Consider the following 24,502-nt stretch of genomic DNA (forward strand, 5'->3'; position numbering starts at 1 on the left):
GAGTGCAGCCCTGAGGGAAGGGCAGCGGGCCGGGCTGCCCCCCTGGCGCCGCCCGGGAGGATTTGCTGACTAATTCGGCAGTAATTCGTTTCCTCCGTGTCCCTGCCCTGTCCTGCGGCTGACGGGGAGCCGGGGCTGGGGGCAGGTGGGTCCCCCCAACGCCTGAGGGGCGAGGCAGGGCCGTCCCGTGTGTGTGTGTGTGTGTGGAAGGGGTGTCCTCTCCGAGGGACCGCGTTTCCCCGGCGAGGGGGGAGAAGTCCTGTATTTGTGACCAGGCAGCGGTGCCGCGGGCGGAAGCTGGTTGGTGTTTTAATTTATTTCTGTCAAATAGAGGATGTCTTTTCTCTTTCTGGAAGCCTGAGGTGGTGTGACAGGCCTGCGGGAGGACGGGGCTGGTGCGGAGCCGTCCCCCCCGGGTGCCCGGGCTTGGGGCCGTTGTCTGAGGCAGGGCGGGGGGGGTGAAGGTCAGAGTGCTCTCCTTTAAACCTTTCCTTTGCAGCAGTCTGTCACCCATATAACAGAATAGTTTTGATTATGAAGGAGTTGCTTCAAAATCTGTCAGCCTTACTGGTAACTTCGGGATCAGGAGTATTCTTGAACACCTTCACCAGAATGGGTTATTCCCCCCCACAGTGATGTCTGTTCTTTTTCATTGTTTTTCCCTGTTATTGACAAAATGCTTTCTGAAGCTCTGCAGTCTTCTCCTACGGAGCCAGGAGGCTGGACATGCTTGAGATCTCTCTCAAAGCCTGGGGTCTGCTCCCTTCTCAGTTTTCCCATGCCCCGTGCTGACATGCAGGAAGCAAGGAAAAAAAACCGGCTGTTGTAAATTCTTGTTGATGGTGCTAAACTGCTGCCACTTTAAAAAAGGTTCATGTTGGTAGATATGTGTTGAGAGGAGAGGGGACAGTTGCTTGTATCCAGAGTTGTTAGAAAGATGATCTACATTTTCAGATATTCTTGATGAAATTTTAGAAAAAGTCCAAACTTCTTGGACTAGAAAGTAGGTAGTAAAGCTATTGATCTTTTTTTTTCCCCGTCTGAAAAAAACTTGCTCTTTCTTCCAGGAAGTTATTCTGTCTTTAATATTATAACTAAGGCTAAACTGGTAATGTTCAGTGTTTCCTTTGGCTCGGTCTGCAACACCTGCTTTTTAGTAACTCCTGTTTAATCTCAGGTGTGGGAGATTGTTTCATCTGAAGAGTTTTGCTTAGTTTTTAGAGCTCTTATCATCTTTCTAGGCATTAGTGTCTCTTTCTGATTCCTGGCAACCCTCTGAGTTGTTCCTTGTTTCTTAGATGTCCTTTACCAAGCTTTTATAGAACACACTCCTTCGGTGAACTCGCCCCCCTCTTCTTTGCTGATAATCTCTGTTTCATTTCAGGGAAGCTGTTCCCATGGCGTGTGGGTAACATGCTCCTTCGGTGAACTCGCTCCCCTCTTTGCTGATAATCTCTGTTTCGTTTCAGGGAAGCTGTTCCCATGGCGTGTGGGGAATGCAACACTTCAGCACCCGCTCAGGATCCAGCACACAAGAACATCATCCACTTCCAGCACAGAGAACTGAAGTGCAGATAGCAGAACCCAGCTGCAGGGTAAGGGCTACGGGCCAGCTCTGAGGTGGTAAAGGAAAGCCAAAAAAGAATGTCCAGGATACTATTTAAATGTAGGTACAAAGCACAGGGCAGTGATGAGATGATGGATAAGAAGCAAGGGGGAAAGGTGGTTGATCAAAGGGTGATATGGGGAGAGCGGTGGTATGCTAATTAAATTCTGTGAGCCCTTAGTCAGCTTGAAGATGAAAAGAGTAAAGGAACAAAGTGTTGTCCAAAGTAAAATATAACTGTAATATTTATTCACCCATACATCTAACTCCTGCCCACGTAAACCCCGACTTCTCATTGTGCTAAACAGGAAATATTTGGAGGTTATGCAGTAAAAGGTTTGGTGAGTGCTGCCTGAAAGGCATGCAGCTGAGAAGTAGCAAGAACTGTTCAGTTTAGTAGGTGCTCTTCCTCTTCCTGCGGGGTGATGTTTGTATTGCTGTATAACCATCTCCTAGGCAATTGTTTGCAGTGCCCTGGCTAGTCACACACGTGGGCGTCAATTAGGCAATGACAGAAACTAGTTACAAGAAACTCCCTGCTTCCTTGGTTCTTTGCTAGGATAGTGATGAAAGATATTGCAGAATTCTGTGCTTATCTTCAAGATGAGAAATCTGGACAGATTGGCTGTGTTCTGAGCAGCGAGACGTGCAATGTCTTGCTTCCAGAATACAAGAATTCCTAAGACTTGTCTGATGTTCTGCTTAGTGTTCCAGCAGTTCACTGATTTGTTTTCCTTACAGATCCTCTCACAGTATGTGGAAACCCTGACTTTATTCATAGGTCAAAGACAATGTGCATAAATATTTCCTTAAAATATGCCAGAAGCCATGTGTTAAAAGCTAATGTTTCCATGTTTGAAATATGGAGTGCCTGAAACCTTCCAGTGATGACTTACTGAATGCTTAGAGTTGATTACATTCTAGTAAACGCTGCAGGCATTCAGAAAGTTGGTCTGTGGTTTGGGGCACTCTCATACTTTTTGTTTTAATAAGCGCTGGAAGTCAAATGTATAAGTTACTGTGCTGTGTGATTTGGGGCAGGCTTATTTAGAGGTCTTAATGCAATTCTTTCACGTTCTAAAGAAGGATTTGGTTTAGCAGAGTACTTAAAAAGGAAGCAACGTTTGCTTCTGGTCTTAAATTGAGCCTAACTGGTGCCTAGGAAAATGGAGGTGCAATGTCAGGTGAGTGCTAGTGGAGCACAGAGGAGAAGGGTTCAAGAGTTTTGTGTGGGGCTCCTTAACGGGGTGAGGAATGAATAGCTATTGTTTTGGTAATGATTAAAAATTAACATATTCAGCTGCAGTGTGGAGAGCCTCCTTTTTTCTTTTTTTTTTTTTTTTTCAAGAATAGCCTTAGTTCAGGATATGGACAGTAATACTGAACAGGCATCTAACAGTCTACATGCTTTGAAGAGCATGTCTTGAATGTTTCCAAGCACCTTTTTTGTTAAACTGTGGATGTAGTACATGTATTTTATATTGCAACTTGAAATCCAGTTCATATAGCTGGATTATACACGCCCTTCCTGCTGCTCTGAAACTGCATTTGTACTAAAAGCTATTCAGTCATGACCCCCCTGCTGAAATTACAGTGCTTCCTTCTCCTTGTGTACTAATCATTGTTAACATTTGCTATAGAATTACCTTGGCAATTCACAAAGCTCCTCTTTTGTGACAAATTTGCAAGCTGCTTCTCTAGCTACAGCCTACCTTTGTAAAGCTGTGCGTACTGGGTGAGTTAACAGGCTCTTCTTCAGACTCCTGGTTTTATCAGATCTTGGTGATCAAAGGTTAGATGGTCTGTCTGTCTCTTGTTAATTCACTAATGCAGTCAGAAAGTGTGCTGAACTCTAAGTCATGGTCACTGTTCTGTAGTTCATGGTCCTGAAGGCAAGGCTTATAGGATGTGGTGAATAAGTGAAGAGATGAATATGTGCTTATTCCTCTTCTTTCCTCAGACTGAGGCTGAATATTATTGTGCTGATAGCTGGTGTCTGTTTATCTTGCTTTGCTCTTATCTGTGTCTTCTTTCATCTTAACTGGCTCATCTCCTTGAGCCTGAAAACAGCTGTGGCAACACCCATGGATTTGTGCATGTTGTGACAGTCTGTCAACAATTAATATTATTCTTGCTTAAAAGATTTTACTTACTTTTGAATCTAGTCTCCTGATTTCTTAATTTGTTGCCAGGTATGTCAAAGCTCTGCTCTGTCCACCATTTCTGTATTTGGCTGAAAACCGTTGGTTACTGTCTCTTGTCAGATTCTTCTCAATGCTGGAATTAAGGCTCTTCAGCATTTCTCCTGCAGCTGATGGGGTGCTTGAAGCTGTACTGGTTGTTACAAGTTAATACTGTTGCTGTCTGTTTGTCTTAAGGAGTTACTAACAGAATTAATTCAATCACTGGCATTACTCAGTACAAGGGAGTGTTTCTTAGTGTCCTGTTGGAATAAGGTAGTTGGGCTTTTCCAAGACAAGCTCCAATGCCCTGTCCTTGAAGCATCTTTCTTATGGCAAAGAGAGAATTAATTTTGGATAGGAAGCCTGTGACCATGTACAGTCATAATTTATAAGCTGACACAGCTGTTTTTCTCTGCTTTGCATTAGTGTTGCAAGTCATCTGATAGCACTTAAATGTACATAGCTGTGTGACACCAACACACGATCTCTGCTCCAAGTGTTACTGATGCCAATAACTTCAGACTGTGTTCAATTCTGTGCAGATGGGACAAAATACAATCAGAAGTCAGAAAACGTGGATTGTTCTGATACTGCAGATTGTTCTGATAGTGCAGATGTTCTTCCCTGTACTTGTTAGGACAGGCTTGCTTGTGTCATGGTAAACAGGAGCTATCGCACTATACTGTAAAGAGAAAAATGTCAGTCCTGCATCTGACAGGAAGAGTCAACTAAGGGGCAGGTGGAAAGACGGTAAAGTGCTATCCATAGTGTAGGTGGATTATTCTTTTTACAGTAAAGGTGTTGTGACCCAGTTGGTTCACTTCATCCTGCTGTGTCTCGTGGCTTGGGTGCGGCTGAATGTTGTGTGCAGCTGCTGGAAGGTTGTGTGAAAACCAACTTACTTTGCTTTCAGTGTCGAGTTCACTGGCTCTTCCACCAAGTGAAGAGTGTAAGTTCTGGCAGCTGCTGTTTCCACTACTCTATCGGCTGGTCTGAATGATGAATGATCATTAAACTTCACATACATCTCTATCTCCGAAGATGTTTTGTCCTACAGGAAAGATTTATTTTTTTTAATGCAGAAAGGGCCTGATGTAGGAATAGCAGTTTGTTGGTCAGGGTTTTGGCATCTGGCTTCATTGCTGTTTCTTTCTAAACAGCAAAGGACAAAATTCACTTGAGTTGCTCCATCTCATGCCTTGGACTTTTCCAGTTGATCACGTGGCTGTCCTTGGGCTTGGAAGGATTTCTGAGGGATGCCTGAAATCAGCTCTTTTTCAGCCTCCTTTTTTTTTTTTTCTTTTAATTTTGGGCCTAATAAACATGGGGGAGGAGACACATAAATTCCCGGTCTCATTTCTGACCAGTAAAGCTCTTGCATTTCCTGGTTTTTGAACAAAGAGCTCTGTGTAATGCCCTTCTTTAGGATTTCAGGTGGCAGCATGCTGGGGAGGGAAGCTCTGCTCTGTTGAAAACTTAACGTAACATGTTGTAGCTCGTCAATATTCAGGGCTATAGTCTTAACAGCATCAAGGTTTTTCTTTCCCCTATCTACCTCTGATGCTGTTGGCACGTGAACAATTCCCTCTTTCTCTGGGCTTCGAGAGGTAAGAAATTCTGTCAGCGGTGCTTGAATTCTGCTTTACAGTCCACCTTCTACAAGGAAATCCACTGAGAATTAAGAATATGTACAGTGGAAACTAAAGAGTTGCAAGATCCATCATACAATGCATCCATGTCTGCGTATCTAAAACTATATTATGAAGCTCTCTCACTTGGAAGCTACATGCTGTTAAAGGTGATGAGAACACCCCTGATTTCAGGGAGGTCCTGGAAGTAAGGGCTGAAAAATCAAATTCTTGCAGGTGTCATGAGATCTTGTGTGTAGTCTATTTTGCCAGTAGCTCTGTTAGTAACAGAATGGCCAACAGAAAGAAAGAGGAAAGAGGAGGCTGGATAAAGTATTCAGCAACTGATGAGTCAAGCTGACAAACTACCCAGTGAAATAGAACAGCGATGTTGTTTCTGTTCATTTTGTCTCTAGCTGGGTCTGCTGGCCAGCAGTCGCAGGCAGGAATTTCAAGCACTGCTCAGCCAGGTGTCTGTCAACAATAAGTCAGTTTTCACTTGTTTAGGTTGGATGATTTTGGAAAGAGGAATTGTCCAAATTGGAGGATGCTTGCCTCTGCAGAGTTTGCTCCATTAATACCTTGAACTTGTTAAATATCACAGCGGTCCTGGGGTTTGTGGATAGCATTCACGCTGTCGGCTCTGTCAGCCGTTATCTAGTAAGGTACACACTCCTTTATGGTGTTTCTCTCAGCCAGATATGTTTAATCTTGTTTCTGCCTGGTTTTACTATTTAGGCGTGGTGTGCTCAGAATGTCCCTGTTCTTCTAAGGTGAGTGATTATCTTTCTCTTCCAGGTGTGTCTAGTAAAACATAGGATTAGTACTTGGTGATGCTTATGGTTGGATGAAGGCTGGGTAGGTTTGGCAGCTCGTTATGTAAGTCTGAAACTGCTCTTTCTTTTGTTGTATCAGCCTGTTCAGCATTTAGAGTGAGGCTGAGCTGCACGCAGCAGATAGGTGCCCAGCAGGCTGAGGCAGGGATGGTCATCTGACAAAAGGAGTCTACGGGGGGATGCAGACTCGGGTCCAGGTGAATCTGCAAGCACTGAAGGGGTATGTAGTATCTAAACATGAAATGTGCAAAGATTTCAGGAGCATATTTATTTAGGCTGGATTGATCCTGCTCTATGACAATCAGGCTTTACAATACATGTCTTTTCCTGTACAATCTCAGATGTTGCTGCTATAAATTTCCTGAGGTTGTTCTATATTGGATATGACTTGTAGTGCTCCTTTGGTGTAGCTGAAACCCTCAAAGTTAAAGCCATTTCTCGGGGGGGTGAGGGACTGCTCAGGGGCTGTGTGGTAGCTAGGAAAGCCTTGTGGAATGCAAAAGCTGAAACACCTGAGACACTTGTATGACTTTTTTTTTTTTTCCTCAGTGTGCAATACCTAAAGCCTGCCTATTTAATTATACCCTTGGAAAACTTACTTCTGTATGCTTCTGATAAGTTGACAGGAGTTTAGGCAGAGATGTTCCTACTAGCTTGTGCAAGTTCAGTGAAATCAACTCTCCTTTAAATTTGAATAAAACACTCTTTCAAAATCTCAGTATCGATGCCTTCTGTGTGGCAGAGTTAACTATACTGTAAGCAAATCATCTGTTTTTGAGCTCCATGTGGAAAGTTCTGCAACTTGAGATATATATGAAGGAGCTCGGATCCTTCTTTGCCAAGTCTGCTCCGACACAGATCTGCATTCCCAGTTATGACTGTTCCTGTCTATAAACTCCTTCACTCAGTTCATGTGTTCTATGCTCAGCCTTCAGTGAGGTTACATGACAGAAGTGACCTAGCAAATGCAGCTTCTTGACAGTAAACACTTTTCCTGCTGACAAAGCACACTGGAGGTTGACTTCTGAAAAGAGCAGAAGCTTGAAATATCTGCAGTCTGTCTGCTGGGCCTGGGGGGCTTGGGCTGGTCTCGGTCACAAGGAGGTAACTTTATTTTTGGCCAGCTGCCTTTATGCAAGGATTTTTCCTAATCTTATGCCAGAATAATATCTTCCATCTAAATAATTTTGTTTTGCTGCCTGTGTACTTGTTGGGAGAGTTCGTGATCCAGCTACCTGCTTGGTTTCTAAATAGTGGTTGGAGTTGCAGTCCCTACAGGAAGAATCCTAATGTGCAGGAGAATGTCAAGTGACAGAGTTGGCCCTTGAAAATTTGACTTCTCGGAGTTCGTCTGCTGTTGTCATCAACCCCAGCAGTGAAACTGCTTGCTCTAATCCAGAAGGGAGAGTGTTGCAACAAGAATTGCATTCTAAAATGATTACAAAACAGAGTACATAAAATAAAGATGGCATTTGCATCTTGATGCAGAGCTGTCTTTCAGGAACTAGAAATGGATTGCACGCATGGGAAATCTGGTTGAGGAGGGATGCAACTTTCTCAGTTACTTTCTCAAGTTTTTGGTGGACAACTTTCCCTTTTACTGCAGATGCTGCGAGTAAGATTAGGTAAGACGTGGCAAATTCCAGCTGCTGTAAAAGTGGCCCCTAGTTTTATTGTTCTTCTTCTGCGACTTGAAAATGGTCTCCACCGCTGCCAGGAGGAGCGGGGACTTCCTATGACTGTCCTTTTCTTCCTCCAGTGACCCTGTCATTGTTACTGGAAGGTGGGAGACTTCCTGCTCCGCTCTACCAGGGTTTAATTGCTGACTCTGAGCTGTAATAGATTATCATGGGACACTCAGATGTTTGGGTTTTTTTATGTCTTGTAGGTGCACAATGTAAAGGGAGATTTCCTACCCCACATAACTGGTAAACAGAATTGGGGAGCCTGTTATGCCAATTTCTTGTTGGTTTCCTTCCTAACTATCTTGAGATACAAGTCAAAGTGACCACAAGGTTAATTTTTTGTGAGAAGAAATTAGGCATTTCCTGGATAGGGCAAAACTAGCAACCCAGCACTACAGCTCGTCTGAAAATGCCTTAGCCATGAGACTCAGTTCCTGAGAAGAGATCTTCCCTGTTTCATAAGCCTACTAGGAGTAATTGTAATTGCTGCAAAAGTTTCTCTACCAAGAATGGTATAAATATATACATATCTTTTTTTTTTTCTCGGTGTGGGGTAGGAGGAGTAAGGAGTTGTTTAAATGGGGAGCTGTTCTTTTATGAACAATATTAGTGTTTTCACTGCATGTTCCTTCACTAGTGCTCTGCAGCCCAACAAGACAGTAGTTTCTTCTGACAGTGCTGTTCATGGCTATTTTCATCCCTTGTTTCTGTATCATTTGCCAGGATTGTCTGAGTTTACTGGTTGATAATTTAATATTTTGCTGTTCTGCCTTGTTCTACTGAACTTCTTAAACAGGTATTGCCATTTAGTCTCAAAATTCCCCACTCCAAAAAAAAAAACAAAAAACAAAAAAATTTACATGTAGCTACCCCAATCTGTTTTTTGTGATGGAGTAATGTAGTATTGGAACTGGATGGGCAGAAGGGCAAATACTTCTTCAGGGATGGCTGCCATCTTTCAGTCTACCCACCTCTAGTGGCTTGCAGCCTTCCCAAGTACCTCTAAGTCAAAGCTGGCATTTTACCATTTATTGTTGGAAGCAGCAAACCAGGGAATAGAGTTCTGTATTTAGTGTCTCTAGGGAATATGGTGGTTTTTGAGTTCATATTAGGAAGGGCTTCCTTTGCAGTTCTATGCTGGAAATTCATTTAAATGCAAACTTGAATTCTATCCAAGCAGGTGATGTGGACACTCCACTTGTTGAAGAAAGCTTTCTCCCAGCCAGTGGTGTATAGAAATCTGCTACTGACCCTGCAGTCCCCCAGGGCTTGTTGGGACTGTCTGTACAAATGACATCTTGTGGCTTGGGGAAACATGATTGAACTTTTGTCTCTTCCTCCTTTGCAATTGAATTCATGAGAGTTTCAAAATGACTGAAAGATTAGTGTTCTACTCCTGAATTTACTGAGCAAGTATGATGTGATACTACTGCTTTTTCACTGTCGTTAGAACAAATTACAGTGAATTCATGTTCTTTGTTTGTGTTGCCCATCAAAGAGGGGAGCTTTGTGAGTTTAGTTATGTGGATCAGTCAGGCTTCCGGGCTTTCTATGGCTTTTTGAAGAATGTGCTTGAAGTTTCATCTGGAAGTCTGAAGGACAGAACAACCTCTGCCATAAAGCCTCTGCTTCCCAGAACCTTTTGATTTCCTTTGTGACACTTAAATCCCAGCTGAGATGAACTCTAGGTGGAAGTGGTGGATCAGTGAATTCTTCTCTTAAATATGTTTCCCCCTTCCTCTGCTTCTGAAGTAAGACAGACAAAGAGCAGCTGTTACATGATTTGAGTACTGGGTCTATAAGAGGGCAAGGAACTAATCTTTCCTTGGAGAATTAATGCAAAGAGGGGAAGCCAAAACTACTTACATGAAGGCAAAATCATGATATCAGACTACTTCTTTCCCAACTTGCTTTATAAATGCAATGTTGAGTTGCATCAGTGAAGAGGCTCTGGAAATATAACTGTATTGTATGTAAATCCTATCCCTTGCCCCTGCAGTTTGGGAACCACATAAATGCTGAATTATTATTTTCTAGCTCTGTAAAAGCAGTAGCAAACTCATGACGGCTATGCTCTGCGCGTGGATTTCCACTTCTAACAGTGCTGGCAAACTCCTTCATCCCTGAAATAAAATCCCTAGATAAAACAGTAAACTTCCAAATACTGGTCTGTCCGGGGTAGTTTAAGTCTGTCCTGTGAGCTTTCTTTAGGTGTGAATGTCTTACCCCCAAGACTGCCAGTGCTAAGTACCAGTTCTAATGTAACATATTCGTCTGTCAGGGAAGATGGCAACAGACTGCACAGTCTCAGCTGTTACCAAATTACTCACAGGAAGCCTCATTCATTTGTCTCAAAGCCACTTGAAAATGGGCCTTGGCTAATTCCAGTCTTGCTGTGCCAGTGCTTAAAACATGAGTTTCCTGATGCCCTCTTGCAAAGCAGAACAAAACAGTTTAAGCTAGTAATGCCTGCTTCTGGTTTCCTTTCAGGTGAATCATGATTCCAGTCACTGAATTGCGCTACTTTGCTGACACTCAGCCAGCCTACCGCATCCTGAAGCCATGGTGGGACGTCTTCACGGACTACATTTCCATAGTGATGCTGATGATTGCGGTGTTCGGAGGAACGCTTCAGGTCACCCAGGACAAAATGATTTGTTTACCCTGTAAATGGGTTACCAAAGACTCTTGCAATGACTCAGTCAGAGGTTGGACAGCCGCAACCCCAGAGCGTACCTACTATAATTCTAGTCTTGTTCCCTCTACTGATACAGGGCCTACGGGGATCCGGTATGATTTGGACCGGCACCAGTATAATTATGTGGATGCGGTATGTTATGAGAACCGTCTTCACTGGTTTGCCAAGTATTTTCCCTACCTGGTGCTGCTACATACCCTCATCTTCCTGGCTTGTAGCAACTTCTGGTTCAAATTCCCAAGGACCAGCTCCAAGCTGGAGCATTTTGTGTCTATTTTACTTAAGTGTTTTGACTCTCCATGGACAACGAGGGCACTATCTGAGACAGTGGTGGAAGAGAGTGATACCAAGCCAGCATTTGGGAAAATGAATGGCTCCATGGACAAGAAATCCTCCACAGTCAGTGAGGATGTGGAAGCCACTGTTCCCATGCTTCAGAGAACAAAGTCTCGAATCGAGCAAGGGATTGTGGACCGGTCTGAGACTGGTGTTTTGGACAAAAAGGAAGGTGAACAGGCCAAAGCACTCTTTGAGAAAGTGAAAAAGTTCCGCACACATGTGGAAGAGGGAGATATAGTTTATCGCCTGTACATGAGGCAGACCATCATCAAAGTGATCAAGTTCATTCTGATCATTTGCTATACTGTTTACTATGTCAACAACATAACGTTTGACGTTGACTGTAAAGTGGACATTGAGAGCTTGACTGGCTACAGGATGTACCGCTGTGCTCATCCTTTGGCCACTCTCTTCAAAATCTTGGCGTCTTTCTACATCAGTTTGGTGATATTCTATGGCTTGATCTGCATGTACACGCTCTGGTGGATGCTGAGGCGGTCACTCAAGAAATACTCCTTTGAGTCCATCCGGGAGGAGAGCAGTTACAGTGACATTCCTGATGTGAAAAATGACTTTGCTTTTATGCTCCATCTGATCGATCAGTATGACCCCCTGTACTCGAAGCGCTTTGCTGTCTTTCTGTCCGAGGTGAGTGAGAACAAACTGCGGCAGCTGAACCTCAACAATGAGTGGACTTTGGAGAAGCTACGCCAGAGGATCACCAAGAACTCGCAGGAGAAGCTGGAACTGCATCTCTTCATGTTGAGTGGCATTCCTGACACGGTCTTTGACCTCAATGAGTTGGAGGTCTTGAAGCTGGAGCTTATCCCCGATGTCACTATTCCCCCAAGCATTGCTCAGCTCACCAGCCTTAAGGAACTGTGGCTCTACCACACGGCTGCCAAAATTGAGGCTCCAGCCCTTGCCTTCTTAAGGGAGAATTTGAAATCTCTCCACATCAAGTTCACAGACATCAAGGAGATTCCTCTTTGGATTTATAGCCTGAAGACACTAGAGGAGCTTCATCTAACAGGGAATTTGAGTGCTGAAAACAACAGGTATATTGTGATAGATGGATTGAGGGAGCTGAAGAGGCTGAAGGTGTTACGGTTGAAGAGTAACCTCACCAAGCTGCCACAGGTGGTGACAGATGTTGGTGTGCATCTTCAGAAGCTTTCCATCAACAACGAGGGCACCAAACTCATTGTTCTCAACAGCCTTAAGAAAATGGTTAACTTGACAGAGCTTGAGCTGATCCGTTGTGACTTGGAACGCATTCCTCACTCTATCTTTAGCCTCCACAATCTGCAGGAGATAGACCTGAAGGACAATAACCTAAAGACCATTGAAGAAATCATCAGCTTCCAGCACTTACATCGTCTCACTTGCCTTAAACTGTGGTACAACCACATTGCCTACATCCCCATGCAAATAGGTAACCTAACCAATTTAGAACGCCTTTACCTGAATCGTAACAAGATAGAAAAGATCCCCACCCAGCTCTTCTATTGCCGAAAGCTTCGGTATTTGGATCTCAGCCACAACAACCTGACTTCCATACCACCAGACATCGGGCTTCTTCAAAACCTGCAGAACCTGGCTGTGACAGCCAACAGGGTAAGCGAGCAAGGAGCCGAGCTTTCTTGCATGACTAAAAGTAATTCTGGCACTTCTGTTACATGTGTGATTAAACACGCTACAGTGGCGTGTGAAATACTCCTAGCGATGGCATTCTATTTAAATTCTCAAGCTTTTGTTTCTCTTTGAGGGGTTTATTTAAGGTGAAACACTGCAAGTGACTCCAGTAGCAGTTGGAGGCTGTTTAGAAATCCTGCCTGTTGGTTGTTTCTCTGCAGCTGGAAGCCTGTAGTCTCTAGCTTGATACCAGTTTTGGGTTTGAAAAGGGGATCTGAGAAACTGTAGTCTTAATCTAGAAGTATGTACTCCAGCCATGTAGATGCACCATGGCAGCCAGCATCTAGGACCTGTATGTGTGTGGCTTACAGCTTTGCTTATAGTACTTTGCATTTCCAGGGAATACTCTATAGTTTGGTCTTATGAGCATGCACTTTTTGTGAGAAATTGGATATGGACAGACTTATGAAAAAAGGTTCTTAAGCTCTCACTTTTAAAATGCAGTGGTTTGTTCCACAAAGGTGACTTTGGAGAGAGCAAAGCAATCTTCTGCAGTGTCCTTCCTCAGGGCAGTGTGACCTAAACCAGGTTTATCTGTTGGCAGTTAGATGTGAACTGTGGGAATTCCTTGATTTTCAGAGTGGAGGAAATATGATGGCACCTTGCTCTGCCTCGGCATGATGGCTGTGGGTTCGCTTGTGTAATCCCAGATAGGTTAAGCCTAAACCTTAACTAAGTCTAAGTGCAGGGTGGGTTAGAGGGGGTGACTGAGTGTGCTATGCTGCCTGACTACCACAAGTTATTTCCTGGCTTGCATTGGGAGGGCATTTATTTATTTGCTTAAAGCAAACTGTACTGTGTTTTTTTTTTCTGAATAATTGTTCTTGTGTTTGGGATTAAGGAGACTCCGTGTCCCATGTATCACAAAGATCAGTCTGTGCAGTCACGGATGATGTGCTGAGCTGAATGTCTTGCTGAAGCTTTCATTCATTCTATCTGCAAAGTCCCAAGAGGCTCTTTTTTCTCGCAGAGTTTATTACCACCTGAAGTTGCAAAAGGCTCTAACATAACTACAGACTGCAGACAGATCTAATTAGTGGCTCTGGGTTCTTCTGGGAACATGCTGTAGAATTGTCCTGGAGCAGTCCTAGTTTTCACTGTTGTGTGTCATGATCCTTACTGCTCTTGGCAAGACGTATTCGTAACGGAACGCTGTCAAATTGCCTGTGAGAAGCAGCTCTGGCACATACTGGCTTTTCACAGGGGAAACACTCTCAAATAACGTATTTAATTGCTAATGAAGTTCAGTGTTACACAGGGATCGTAAAATCCCAGCCAGCATTTTGAAGTTATTGTCTGAAAGTTTGAGTCTGTTCTTCCACTGAAGAGTTTAAGGGCAGACAGGCAGCAGCCATTCAAGCTGTCCCAGTTTAACAGCTGGGAGCTGGGCTTTCCCAGCACTAGTGGACTGGGTGGCTGTGCATCTGTTTGTAAGGGCAGTTTAAGCTCTGGTAAACTTCATGGTATCCACACATCCTTTCCTATTAAGTTAAAAGCCAAAATATTTTCTTAGGGAAAGCAGGGTGATATGGGCAGTTTCTGAGGATGGCGTTAAGCAAAGCTGAGGGAGTTTTAAAGGTTCTTAAGCTACTGTTCAGAACTTCGATTATTCCATACCATTTGTATACTGGCAGCTGTCCTAGCACAGCTTCCTGAGGGTTAATCTGCAGTGTATCCTCTGCAGTCTTGGGGTGGAGCCTCTCTTTTGGATGAAAAGGAGTTAGAAGCAGCTCCATTTTCTGCAGTGCAGTTTGGCACCACCCATTTCTCCCTGAAAAAATGCTGATGGGAACAGGAAAGCTGGAACAGTCTTCCCTCCAGTGTGTTCTGAAGCAAAGGGTGCTGAGGACCCAGTGAAACAGCTGAGCTGCTTGTACCCTTTGCAGGTGCTTGGGCAAGGCCACAGTTGCCACGGGGCTCTGCCAGCCTGGTTACTTACAGTAAACAGTGACAGCAAAAAACACAAGGATAAGTAGCCTGGCATTTCCCAAGGCCAGGAATTATCTCAAATGTCTGCTCATAGTGCTTAGCAAACAGAGACTTCTGGAATTGGCTGGTACCAGTGTGCCATTCTGGGAAGCAGGGTGTATTATAGCATATTGCTTCTTTCCTAAACCATACTTGTCCCTTAAATAACGCTATTATTTTCAAGAGTCTGTGATCATTTGATTGCATGTTGCTTTTTGCAAAACACTTGACAGTACCAGTAACAATGACTGAATTGAACTTTTAATTGGTGTGGTCCTGTCTTGGCTTTTCCTTGGACTCCATCTCATTCAGAAATGATTACAGTCTAATTTAGCCATGAATGATATAATGCATAATTTAAGTTTTAAAAAGGACACTGTTACATTTAAAAGCAAATGACAGCCTCCAAGATGAGACTTTGAATTAAGGGGAGAATTCTGAATTGCTACATCTAGTTCATAGCCTTGTGTTTGTTAAACCTTAGCCACGTTTGTTTCCTAGAAATTCTTTGGGAGGACTGGACTATTAAAAGGCTTTAATAGAAATACGACTTAAATTAGTGATTCGTGTATACATGAAGATGACGGTGGGAAAGCTAACAGCTGGTGGCTTATTTTTTTTTTTATTGCATTTTGGCACTGTCAAACCCTGTGCTTTGGAGCTGAGAAAGTCCAAAGCCCTTTTGAAGCCCTACAAAAATGATGGAGGAATAGTTCCAGTTCTCAGGGCCTGGAGACCATACCTACAGAGCCTCCACTCTTATTACAGCAAAACTAGGGGTTCTGACTAAATCCAGTCTTTATGGTGGTCAGTATAATACCAGTTGCGCGATGGCTACCTAAAGCAAAGGAGCTATGACCTAGTGATGGTATAAAGGGTTTGGGATGGAAAGAAGTTAATACTGATGGGAGCATGTGACAGTATAGGCCACTTGTGAGAAGGTTTCTAATCCTCTAATCCTGTCCTTGGTGATGTTTTCTGCTTTAGCCACCATCATTGGTGATCTCTTGTAACTAATACAGTGTCTGAAAGGGCAATCTATACAATCATGGTTTAATGACTCTCACTTTGGGAACAGTCCTTATGGTGGAAAGCAGGAGCTTACTCAAGGGAGAAATGGATGATCAAAAACAAGTGCTCTGCAAACCTTGAAGCATTGTGTGGGCTTGTTTGTGTCTTATGAGCAGGTGTTTGGTGGTGACTTTGCTGATGATCGATTTCTTTTTTTTTCAGATTGAGAGTCTCCCACCAGAGCTTTTCCAGTGCAGGAAGCTGAGAATCTTGAACTTGGGGAACAACGTGCTGCAGTCACTTCCATCCCGGGTTGGAGAGTTGACAAACCTGTCACAGATAGAGCTACGAGGGAACCGCTTGGAGTGCCTGCCTGTGGAGCTGGGAGAATGTCCTCTCCTGAAACGCTCTGGGCTTGTGGTAGAGGAGGACCTGTTCAACACACTGCCCTTGGAAGTCAAAGAGCGGCTGTGGAGGGTAGACAAAGAGCAAGCCTGAACCCCTGAAAAAAAAAAGGAAAAGCCTCTGACCAACTAAAAGGAAGAAAAGGCCATTCCACTCCCCTTTTCCCCAGATCCTCCCCTTTCTCCACTCCAATCACTACCAGACTAGCCAAGGAGTCCCTGAACAAACATGGCTCTGAATGAGGCAGCTTCTTGCCTCAGATGCAGGATAGGGGAAGCTTGGGATCAGGATAAGGATCAAGACAGACTAGTTGGCCTCTGAGCGAGGGCAATGAGAGTAAGAGGTATTGCTGTTCTTCTGGGACGGAGGCAGGGTGAGGTGGATGGTGCTGGTGAGAAGAAATGACCTTCATATGGAGGAGAAAATGAAATGTGGGGATTGCTGCGTTGCTCCAAATGGGGCTTATATGTGTCAGGGACTGAGAATGTCCAGTGTCCTGCAGGCAAAGATCAAGAGACTGGGAAACCTCTTGAACCTCCAGCAGTTTCCGTGACACCTGGTACTGTTCTCCTCTGACTCAGAGATGCAGTCAGTGAGGTCCCACAGTGGGGTGGGACAGGATACAGACAGCTGATTTTATCTAGATGCTAGCATTAGGATTTGGGGCATAAACTTATCTCAAACATCAGCTTGGATGCAGGATCTTTTTTTTACCAATTGTCTTTTCCCCTTTGCACTCCGTACCTCCTCCTCTGCCCTGGAGAAGGAATCAAACCCCCCAAACTCTATCTGCTCATTTCAGATTGCACTATTTTAATAGCTTCAAGTCACTTGTGCTGATGAGTAGATCACAGCATCCGTCTGCAGCTGATGTGCCAGAGGAACTTACTGACATAATTCCAGAGCTTTAGCCTGTTCTGAAATGGATGTGAGAGAGTGCAATTGGGAGAAAGATCTGGATAAAAAGCAATCGGACTGTCTTCTCCCAGAAGCATTAAGTTGCTTCAGGATCTGGCTTTTAAAGTTTTTAAGCTACTTTTAAATTCCTGTATTTTGTCGCGTATCAAGTATGAACATACAACTGGCCAGTGTTTCGGGGTGTCTCCAGGGGTTGGTGGTGTTAGTAAAGAGGAACACTAAGGCTTCCTCTGCACCATTTGCCCCCCCATTAAGTTGTTAATGCTTTGCCAGTGTTTTTCACGAACGCAGTCTGCAGAGCTGCTTGATTGTTCTTTTCTGCTGTCCTCCTCACTTTAACAGCTGTCAGTTCCTGTTACACCTCTTGACCTAAATAAGAGGCTAAAGATGATTGAACTTGGTGCTGGAAAAGAAACCTGTCCTCCTATTTCTTCCCCGTTACTTCCCTCAATGTTAAGGAGCAGTATGAGAATCCTCCGTGGACTGAGCTCCTCTAGATCCCTGGAACAGAGCAGTCTTTATTGAAACAAGTCTGACCTGTTCAGTATTGTTTGACAAAAATTAAAATCTGAACCTTCTGCACTGGCAGAGGTAGATAACTTGTAATAGCTACTGATAATCATATCCTTAAGGTGGGATGGTTAAGGTGTGCCTACAATACACCTTAAGTCTGCTCTTTTCCATCAGAAGGAAGAGGAGGCTCAAGGACCTGCAGGTCCTGGTTGTAATACTCTGCATCAGACCAACAGGTTGGCTCCAAGGGGCAGAGCTGTGAGCGGAGACGTGAGGAGTGTGGAGGCCTCCTGTCCCTACAGAATGGGGGAAGCTGCAGCCATCTCCAGCGTGGGGCCCGCTGCCAGCGCGTGCCCGGCTTAGCAAATCTTGGTGATCCCTTGGATGTTGGGGCAATAAGGCTCGCTGTGGCTTTCTTCATCAGCTGTAAGATATGAAATATATACACTAAACATGCTGAAATCACGAACAATGTTATCTGGGCTCTGGATTTGTTGATGTTCAGATGCTTAAATAAAGCTACATTAAAATCAGGAGATCTGTTTATAAAACTGCTTTTAAGAAAGATGTAAATTCTGCCTGCCTCGGTCCATTCATTATGAAAAGTTTAAACAGTCCAGGGAATAATATAATTAAATCTCTTTATTTGGCAAGCAAGGTATAAAAGCTCTTCTTGTTTCTAACAGGGTTACTGTTTTGAAATTGTGTTAGAGTTGGGGCCACTACTGAAAGGATGGGGAAGTATTGATGCTCATGCTTCTTGGATTGTACTTGTTCTGTTTGCACAAGTGTTTTGGATCAACAGAAATGGCAGGAATTGCCAGGTGGGCTTAATGCTTCTTCAGTAAAGCAGGATGGCTTCAGGCTTAGCTACAGTAATACTGTTTTCCTGTCAGCTCCTTGTGGTGTGTGTGGGGAGGCTGTGTGGATTGTGTTTGGATTGTGAAGGAAACTTTTTTTTTCCCTTACTCTGTGCCAAAAGATACTTTCTGTGCTGGAGAGTAATGGCTACTGAATAGAGGCTTGAACTCTGTTTTGTGTTCAAGGCCACTGGGTGACATCCAAAGTCAGGTTGGATGGGGCTCTGAGCAACCTGGTCTAGTTGAAGATGTCCCTGCTCGCTGCAGGGAGGGTTGGACTAGATGGCCTTTAAAGGTCCCTTCCAACCCAAACTCTTCTATGATTCTGTGATTCTAACTGTTTTACAACACATGTATTTTAGACTAGGCAGGCTGAAAGGGCCACGCACCTCGCAGGATTTTCACTTAGCTGACAGGAGCAGGGAGATTTCTTCTGTGTGTCTGGATCATTGTAGATGAGTGCTTTGACTCTTGATTCTAGTTGTGGTCTTAGCTGCATAAAGCTCAGTTTGTGTATCTATGTTAGAAGTTTCTATAAGCAGCTCCTGAAAGTATGCTGCAGTGCTTCTAGAAGCTTGTGAGCCTCTTGAACTGCCATGTATCTTAGTGCTGAGTCCATAGGACAAGTGGCCAATAGGACAATATTCTGCTAGAAGTCAGAGACTGTCTCTAATTTCAGATCAAATAAGAGTTATACGCCTGCTTGCTGAGTAGAGGCTGCCCTATGCCTGAGGTCTACAAAGCAATTGTAAGCCAGGCCAGTATTGATGATGCATGAAAAAACACTAGCTTTTTGCTGCCCTTACAATATCCCAAGCTCAATTTTTCTCTGTCTTGGCCACAGCTGCTAGGGCTTGAGATAGCTTCCTGCGTGGCAAAATTGGGATGAACAGTCTGACAACTTTTCATACCAGAAACACAGGCGGCACAAAAATATGCTGCCACTCTGGAAGACAGCAATATGTGTTATTTACTCCTGATATGTGCTTCTTGGTCTTCCCTCAAATAGATACTGATTCCAGAGTATCAGTCTCGTATGATGAGCTGGAAGAAGCTTTAAAACTTCAAGGATAGGGTCTAAACCATGAGGTCCTGGACATGTTTACTGCTTAGAACTGCAAAAATCAACCCACGGCAGAGTGAGTCATCTACTTCCCGTACTTGTCTGGATTGTTCAGTCTTTGAGGGATGAGCTTACATCAACAATCCTTCCTCATTTGCAAGTATTCAATCAGTGTATATTATATATTTTTTTCCTTTTAAGTATCCATCAAACTGAAGTTAAGTTGAACTTTTTTTCCTTAACACACAGATCAGTGTCAGAAATAAAACCCCTTAAGTAGACAATCAACAGTCTGGTCAGTGTCTTGTTCTCCTGACAAGCTTTTCAAGGCACTCTAGTAATAACAAACCAGATTATTTATTAGCTGCTAAACCATACAACAACTTGAATTAAAAACAACTGTTTCCTTAATAGCACTTCTGAGCTGAATGAGTTCTTGGAGCCCCTGTAGATCACAAGCATGCTCATCTTATGTTAGGACTGAAGGTTAGTAAAATGTAGTTCTACTTTTCCTGCTAAATACCCCCAAAAAAGATAAGTAATTATTTGAACCAACTGAAAGGCAAGGAATACCAAATACTATTAAATCTAAGTCTTGCTGTATCTCTGAAACTATGCACTGGAACATTAGCTGAAATTGTTCTTTGTTTAAGATTATTTTCTGATTTTATTATTTCATTCCCCAGTTAATTCAGCAGCTGGAATTCATTTACTCTGCCAGTCTGAATGGTTAAATAGCTGTTGCAGGTATTTTTAATGATGTGATGTTCTTTGGTATTAATTGTCATTTCCTGATAATAATCCTACCTCATTTCTTACTACCATTTATACACTCCATTTAGGTCACTTTGTTTAATTAAAGTAAGTTCTTGGTGTTCATTACCATAAATAGTATTAAGTGGCTTTCTATTCTGAACCACACTGAGATCCTCTTCTGGTTTTTTTTATATTGTTGTTTTCCTCTCTAACAAATGTTTCTAGGAATTTTTAGAACAGTAACACATCCTTTGCAGAGGATGTGTATGGAAAAAAAGTTTCAAAAATAGATTCAACAGCTGTGACATCGTTTCTTTTCCATAACCTTTTTTTTTTTCCTGCTTTGAAAAGGGACTTGCATGGTTTGAGTTCTTGGGATTTTTAAAATTTTTTTTAGTCCTCCTTCAGGGGAGGAGTAATTCATTTTTTCCTCATTAATAGCTGTGCCTTCTCTGGAGATTCAGTTAATGTAACTTCTCCACAGAGGCACTTGCTCCTTCAAGCGTATTTGTAACAGTCTCTGCTTGAAGCCAGCTGTTCCTTTGATTCTTTTCCTTTCAACTGTGGAGAGTTTTCTTAACTTTTGTTGTGACTTCTCACTGGCAAACAATATTGTTGTACCATAAACAGTAGAGCCACCTGCTCTGAAATGTTACCCAAGGTAAGGCTGTGTGAACACTCACTGGGAAAACTATTGTTTAAACTTCGCTTTGATTTTTTTTTTTTTTTCCCTTGTTGCATTTTAAAATGAATTTTTTCCCCACTGATTATCCAAACAGTGGATCCTGTCATTTTACTAAGCACGTGCCAAAACAGAGCGAGTTTTCTGTTCTACCTGTATCTGCATGAAGCAGAATTGGAACTGGACAAGAACATTGGCTCAAACCTTTCTCCATCCCTCTAGCTGCAGTGGTAGGTTAATACCATCATCTCTGAAGTCCTTTTTTAAAAGTAGCTGGACTTGACTTACTGGACGCCAATAGCAAAGGTGAACTTTGTGCAAATTCACACAAAGAAAGGCTTAATTTAGTATTTCTGGAATTACCCTCCCCTTCCTTCCTCTCAGTCTCTTTTAAAGGAATTTTATTGAACAATGGGGGAAATTTTTCTAGAGGAGACTTAATGAGAAGGGGGTTAATGAGCCTGAGTCATCTTTTACAGCTGACAAATGTGTCCATTTAAGTAAGATGCTACTCATGGTTTAACCATTGTTCACTCCCAGTTTGTAAATGTCCGAGCAGGGTTGTGGTTTGGCATCCGAGACCTGCGACTGGATGTAACATTTCAGAATCATGACATTGGCTTTGTACGTGGGATTGTTTGGGCAGCTCATCCACGGCACCTCCACCTGAAGCACTGAAAGCTGCTATTGTTTTCTCGGAAAGACTTGTAAGACTGGACACTTTAACAGAATAAAAGTTTTAATTTTTAATTTGCTTTTTCCTTTTTTTATGTCTGCTTTCTTTTAAGTTTTCTGTATGCGAAGGCACTTGGCTTTTCACGATCTTGCTTTTTCAGAAGACAGATGTTAATAATTGCAGCTATTGTGTAGGATTATTTAGTTTCTTTTACTCATCGCATGAGTCCTTGTGGATTATGACATTCCTTTATGAATAAGGAAAAAGTAGATGTGCAGTGAAAGAGATGCTGCTCCGTGACAAGCCTGGACGGCCTTACAGATTTCACCGTGGCTTTAACAAATGGCTGATACAGTGTGTGTTGCCAAATAAAAGACTGTTGGAGTACAGTCTACACAGTCCTCTAGAAGCTCAGTTGGGTTTTCAAAATGCATGTTGTGCTCCCCTTCTCTGGGAAAGGGATGGGGACTGAAGTCAGTGGAGAAAACTGTCTGTTGCCATAGAAATTGTGTCTTCAGTCAACTACTGGTAACAAATTATTTCAGTGTGTTTCCCAGCTGTCTGCCTATTCCATGCACTACTTTTTCAACCTAAAATGCTGGCAGGTAGCGTCTTTCCTAATGGATTGTGTTCTTGATGTGTTACAGAGAATAGGCCTGTAACTTTTAAGACAGTTTGAGTTTCTGTGCAGCTCCTTTATTGCATACAAAGGTTATTTCTCTTGTGTCTTCCCTTCCCTCGCTTCCCTTTTCCCCAGACTGCTTGGCCGTGGGGACATTGGCCCTGTGTCAGTGACAGAGAATGTGAGCAGGCTGTGAAGCAGGTGAAAGGTGCTGCTCGTTTGCATTGATGAGTTTTAATGAAATGCTTGGCAGGACTGAACCAAGAAAGGAGAGGACAAAACACCCCTTGTCATCTGAGGCTGACTGGAACTGCAGCTCCTTTTTGTGAGGCTTTAGCAGCTCTTTGAATAGCTGAGCAAAAGGAAAGAGTGAAAGGTACCATCAAAGAAAACTGGTGCTTGTTGGATTTCTGCAGGGGGGATGAGCCTGAGGGTAAAGAACTGATCTGTCTTTTTTGGAAGAAAACTTCTAATCCTGATAATGCCAAATTTTCTACATACCTCACTGAAAGGATGTCATAGAGGCAGCTGGGAACTATATTGGTTTTAATCTGGTAAAATCCTCTAGCCCAACTGTACCATAAACTCTTTACCTTGCTCACTTTTGAAGAAAGTAACCATCATGTTTTTACTTGTTGATGGCAATGAGAATTCTCTCGATGGAAAATTACTGCATTTCTGACGCTTCTGATAACTTGAAAGAAATGGCTGCCAATACAGGGAAAACAAAAGTATTCAGGTATCTATGCCATTCTAAAGACTAATATACTATTTAATGCAATTTAAATACTTGTTATGGGTATCGTTGTTCCTGTGCTCCTTGTTTCTCATTAAATATCCTGTCGCTTGTTGCCGATTGTATCGAAGGCTTGAGGAGAGGATATAAGAGACGTAGCTGATATTTTACCTAATAACCCTGGCAGCTCTGACAGCAGCAGTTTTGGTGAGAGTGCTGAGCTGCTCAAACCGCCTCTGGAGAGCTGGGAAGCTGGCTTGGCTCCAGATGGTTTCAGTAGGAACTTGTATCGAGGAGGAAAAATCGTGCTAGTCGAAAAGGCGTTTGACACACTTGGGCTTTGTCGGCTGGTGGGTTGTCCATGTTCCAGATGTCCCTCGTGCCCCTGCCTTTCGTGCGGATGCGGGATGGGCTTTGGCAGCTCCCGACGGGGGTTGCCAGGAGTGTTCTTTTCCTGATGGTTCTGGCAGGAAAAAATGTTGTTTAGTAGTCTCTGAAAGAGCTCTCGGAAGGAGAGGCCATGTTCCAGACATCCCTCGTGCCCCTGCCTTTCGTGTGGATGCGGGATGGGCTTTGGCAGCTCCCGACGGGGGTTGCCAGGAGTGTTCTTTTCCTGATGGTTCTGGCAGGAGAAAATGTTGTTTAGTAGTCTCTGAAAGAGCTCTCGGAAGGAGAGGAAGGAAAAGAGGGTCATTTCCCAGCTTTGTCTGAGTACTTTCTACTTTCCTTATTTAAACATGATGGAAGAGAAGGTATTTACGAAGGTGACATCCTTCTCTTTGCCTTTTTGGGGGATTTTGTGGTGCGGGTGGTTTTCCTCTTGCTGAAAAGGTCTTTCTAAGCCTCAAAATAGGAACATATCTGGGATGGCAAAGAACTGGAGGACTCCTAAGGACAGACACAGATGAACTCTCCTGTCACCAAGATGGGTTGCCTCTCTTGATTTATGCAGTTGGTTACCTTCTGGTGCTCGCTGTGTTGTGTGCTGTGATCTGCTGTTTATGTTGCTCAAAACAATCCATCAAACAGGGAAGCTGTGGTTTACGGTCGTGCGTATGAGCTAAAGCAGCTTCTGAAGTCATCGTGTGTGCGTAAGGTGGGGAGTGGAGAAGATGACGTACTAAATTGCTGGGGAAAAAAAAAAAAACCATGACTGGGAATGAGATGTATGTGACATGATGAATGCCAGGGGTAGCGCAGAGAGGGACTGAGGAGTGGCCTTGGGAGTGTGTGTAGAAGGTGTATTTCTCCAGGATTGTATCCTCCTGGTGAGGTGAATCCTCATGGGATCGACTTAGAGGCAACAGGACCAGCAGGGTTTTTTTCCACTAGTTAAACATCTCCCTTAAAAAACCCATTTCAGCTCCATCGGTTGGTGAGAGTCTTTTAACAGGAAGAAGGAACTACTTGATTATTTTTTTGAGTCTTGCTGCTTTGAATGCTGACTGTTTCCCCTCTGTGTTTGTAGCCCAGTGACTAAAGTCTTTGGCAAAATTTAGCTTTTTGAACTACCAAATTCATATCCTCTTGTGTGCAGAGAAAAGCTTGAAAACAAGCTGTAAATGTGAAGAAAAAGATGTTTTTTCCAGTGAAGCACTGAATTCCCTTTTTATTAAAAAAAA

General features: G+C 43.3%; 1 protein-coding gene across 2 annotated transcripts in view; it reads left to right on the forward strand.

The window, feature by feature from the left end:
- Positions 1 to 21,596, forward strand: part of LRRC8A (leucine-rich repeat containing 8 family member A) — a 21,874-nt gene extending 278 nt beyond the window's left edge. For both annotated transcript variants that reach the window (XM_014942920.1, XM_014942919.1), the window contains exons 2-4: positions 1,470 to 1,595; positions 10,429 to 12,592; positions 15,872 to 21,596. In XM_014942920.1, the coding sequence (XP_014798406.1) occupies positions 10,436 to 12,592; positions 15,872 to 16,147 (2,433 nt within the window). In that variant the 5' untranslated portion in view covers positions 1,470 to 1,595; positions 10,429 to 10,435 and the 3' untranslated portion in view covers positions 16,148 to 21,596. The remainder of the gene's footprint in view (positions 1 to 1,469; positions 1,596 to 10,428; positions 12,593 to 15,871) is intronic.
- The last annotated feature ends 2,906 nt before the right edge of the window (positions 21,597 to 24,502 follow it).

The sequence above is a fragment of the Calidris pugnax genome, unplaced genomic scaffold, assembly GCF_001431845.1.
Source record: "Calidris pugnax isolate Ruff unplaced genomic scaffold, ASM143184v1 scaffold102, whole genome shotgun sequence".
NCBI lineage: Eukaryota > Metazoa > Chordata > Aves > Charadriiformes > Scolopacidae > Calidris > Calidris pugnax.